The 3,260-nt window shown below is 48.8% G+C and overlaps 1 protein-coding gene across 1 annotated transcript; it reads left to right on the top strand.

Moving 5' to 3' along the window:
* Window positions 1-1,723: 1,723 nt before the first annotated feature.
* Window positions 1,724-3,119, top strand: LOC108574408. The gene is made up of 3 exons (XM_017936993.1): window positions 1,724-1,746; window positions 1,907-2,043; window positions 2,105-3,119. The coding sequence occupies exons 2-3, from the start codon at window positions 1,993-1,995 to the stop codon at window positions 2,480-2,482; spliced, it is 429 nt and encodes a 142-aa protein (XP_017792482.1). The 5' UTR covers window positions 1,724-1,746; window positions 1,907-1,992; the 3' UTR covers window positions 2,483-3,119.
* Window positions 3,120-3,260: the final 141 nt, after the last annotated feature.

Genomic DNA, 3,260 nt, shown 5'->3' with positions numbered 1-3,260 from the left:
TGCGTAAAATAGTGCGCGAATATCACCGACCAGCATCTCAGGGACGCTGGCCTCTCGGAGTCGAAACAACTCCCATCCTCGATCAAGGACTCCAACGGAACGGAATCACGTGGAGGTTGATTCCCCTGGACTTGGATCGACAATAAGCGGATTCTACGCGCCCAGACCATCATCGCAGTCCCACCATCAGACACAGACGTACGCGCTGTGTGGAAGGCGAAGATTGTTCCTTGTGCCGTTCGGTCGAGATAACGATAGAAATATCGTTGCATTCCTTAACCGGAATCCCGGACGTAACAAATTGGTGGCAGCGGTGGAATTGCGATCGCTGCGATAAGAAGTCTGCCGCAACGCATCCGCTTCCCCGAGAACAGGCAGAGTGACGTCACCCTCACTCTCTTCGAGCGCCGCACGTGCATCAGATGTGACGTCGGACGACGACGCTGGACGTCGAGTAACGACGTTGGAGTAGAGATAAGATAGAAGTAAGGAACGTGTAACAGTAACACTAAGTCACGATGTATAAACGATACAGCGAAATGTATAAACATAATATCGACCGACGTTCTTCGAAACGTCGCAGTAAGAGATAAGATAGCGTTAACGAATATGTAAACACAACCAATGTAATCATACTCTTAAGGTATCACATAACACTAGCCTTAAGAACCGCGACAGACATAAACAATCGATACCGAGAAGACATTCCAAAGACGTCAAACAGACCAACGCCATAACAAGATAAGACGACAGACAACAAAGGAAAGACGCAATAGCGGCTGTATAAAAGGCCCCAGCCAACAGCCAGCAACGATTAGTTTAGCTTAGTCCAGTGCAGACAACACAGAGCATAGTCGCTCCGTACAGTTCGGCACAGTCGCCGACACCGTTAAGACGTACAGGCAGATCCGCTCTGACCTTCCGTCTTAACCATACACGACAAACGTTACAACCGACGAATATTATAACCGACTTTATTATAACCAAGTAGTGTAGAGTACATATACAGAATATACATATATATATAGTTATTACAACAAGAGTACAATCATTAAGTCTTTGACTCCCATTCACCGCGTAAACGCGTCAATCAACGAGAAAGAGAAGCTATCGCCAGAGAAGCAATCGCTGCAGATAACGAGCAGCCTAACGCCGAAGACGACATCGCCGCAACGACAGGAGAGATAAGGAGATACCAAGGCACAGAAATTCCCGAGCAGACGCAGACGTTACGTACTGCGTGGCACAAAACAGAGTTGAACTACGTTGGATCAGATAACAAGGTAAAGCCGCGAATGCTGGTTTCTGACCTCGATCCGCGACGTAACAAAATTGGTGGCAGCGGTGGGATAACTCAATCCCTGTGCCATATCTAATCTCTCGCAGATAAATAAACGGTCGGCGAACGCAACGTTCAGCCGCCTTATCTGATTTATGCGCCGCATTCCTTCGGTCGCCGCTTTCTCACGCGCCGAGTCCCCACTCGCGCAGTACCCCCACTCCACGCGCGCTCCCAATGCCGCGCGTGCTCCGACAGAACGGTCAGTCTCACGCGGCACTCCGTACCGACAACACGTTCACAGTGTCTCACGATAAAACTGTACAAGTTCCAGTACGCGAACCACAACCGCGTCTCAGTTCGCGAAAATCTCATAACGCAGAACGTTTCCACCGAAAAATATTCCCCGACGAACCGGCAACCGCCGAATCACACGTATGGGACGGACGTGGGAAGAAACCGCGCAGGTAATAGAAAGAAATAATAAATTCATCCTCAAGGGTGACGTTACGGAAACACGCGCGCCGGAAGGCCAGCACGTTAACCGTGACAGAATCCGAGATCACGCAATCAGACTAGGTTTACTTAGTTTTGCGTTCCCCAATTACAATTTTCAACGTTCGACAGACGGACTTTAACGAGTGCAGACGAATCGCGTCGAACCATTCTCCATCGCAAGCGCTTAAAAACAGCGTTGAACAGACGTCGCAGATATGCGCAGTAACTCTGACGTAGTATCTCGCGAGAGTTCTGGCGTGAAGAGGGTGAGTATCAGCGCTTAGCAAACGCCTCTCGCACCGTTACCGACTCTTAACGAATTTTTAGAAAAATAAACGACGCAGCCGCCGTGGCGGACGAAAAGTGCAAGAACGACGACAAAAAGCGATCAACAGGGAATTGGAAGCAGCAAACGCGCAGTATCTTGCGTATGAGGCAGCGCCAGTCCCTGAAGACCAGCAAAACACGCCGACGATAGAAATTATTGATTTGTGCGATGATTCTGACTGCGACACAGTCAAAATTCCGCGACCGCCAACACCAATCGAGGTGCTTGACACGCGTACCGCGCTTAGCGTATACAACCACGACAGCATTCCCGACGAGATATTGTTGTCATTCGTGAAAAATTTTTCAAACGGTGTACCAAACGAAGTACCACAGGACATCGCCTGGTGGTGTACCTTTATGTACGAGAACCAATAAACGGAAAAAGGAATTTTCATATCATTCGTAAGTAAGTAAACTTAATTACAAACCATGGACACCCGATCTAGAAAAACCCCAGAAACGTCGAATCCCGAAATCATATCACAACTCCGCAATCAAATGGCGGAACGCGAAAAACGCATTACGGAAGAGTATCGCAGACTCGAAACAGAACGTAGAGAATTTGAAACCACGCGTCGTGAACGCGACGACGCACTCGCGGCAATGCAAGCCATGCGCGAGGAATATAAAACGATCCTCGATCGTCCGACGTTACCCGCACACGTCGAATCTCCGGAACCTTGCCCGGAATCGTTTAATTTTACCATGAAGGAAGCTCTCGCGACAATCCCCACATTCGATGGCACGGATTCGTCCATACTTAGCTTCACGCGAGCGTGCAGACGAGCACGAGACTTAATTCCTCCGAACGCAGAAATAACGTTAACACGACTAATTTCGAAGACGAGCGCCATAATACGGTATCAGAACTTTGCAGCCGTCTCAAAGATATTTTCGGCCCGCAGAGAACGGTAGATCACTACCGCGGCGAAATGGCAAATATATTCATGAAAAAAGATGAACACGTCATCGACTTTATAAGCCGCACGAAAGACATTCGCGACGCAATCATAGACTGTGACCGTCGCTCGCCTAATATTCCGGATATAGATACCCTAACGGTAGACTGTTTCATCCGAGGTGTTATACCGAAAATACGAACCGAGCTTCGTCACCTTCGTACCAGCCCGCCTACACGCGTTTTCAACGAAGC

The sequence above is a fragment of the Habropoda laboriosa genome, unplaced genomic scaffold (assembly GCF_001263275.1).
Source record: "Habropoda laboriosa isolate 0110345459 unplaced genomic scaffold, ASM126327v1 scaffold226, whole genome shotgun sequence".
In the NCBI taxonomy this organism is placed as follows: Eukaryota; Metazoa; Arthropoda; class Insecta; order Hymenoptera; family Apidae; genus Habropoda; species Habropoda laboriosa.
The sequence above is the reverse complement of the archived record's forward strand: the minus strand, read 5'-3'. Positions and strand labels throughout refer to the sequence as shown.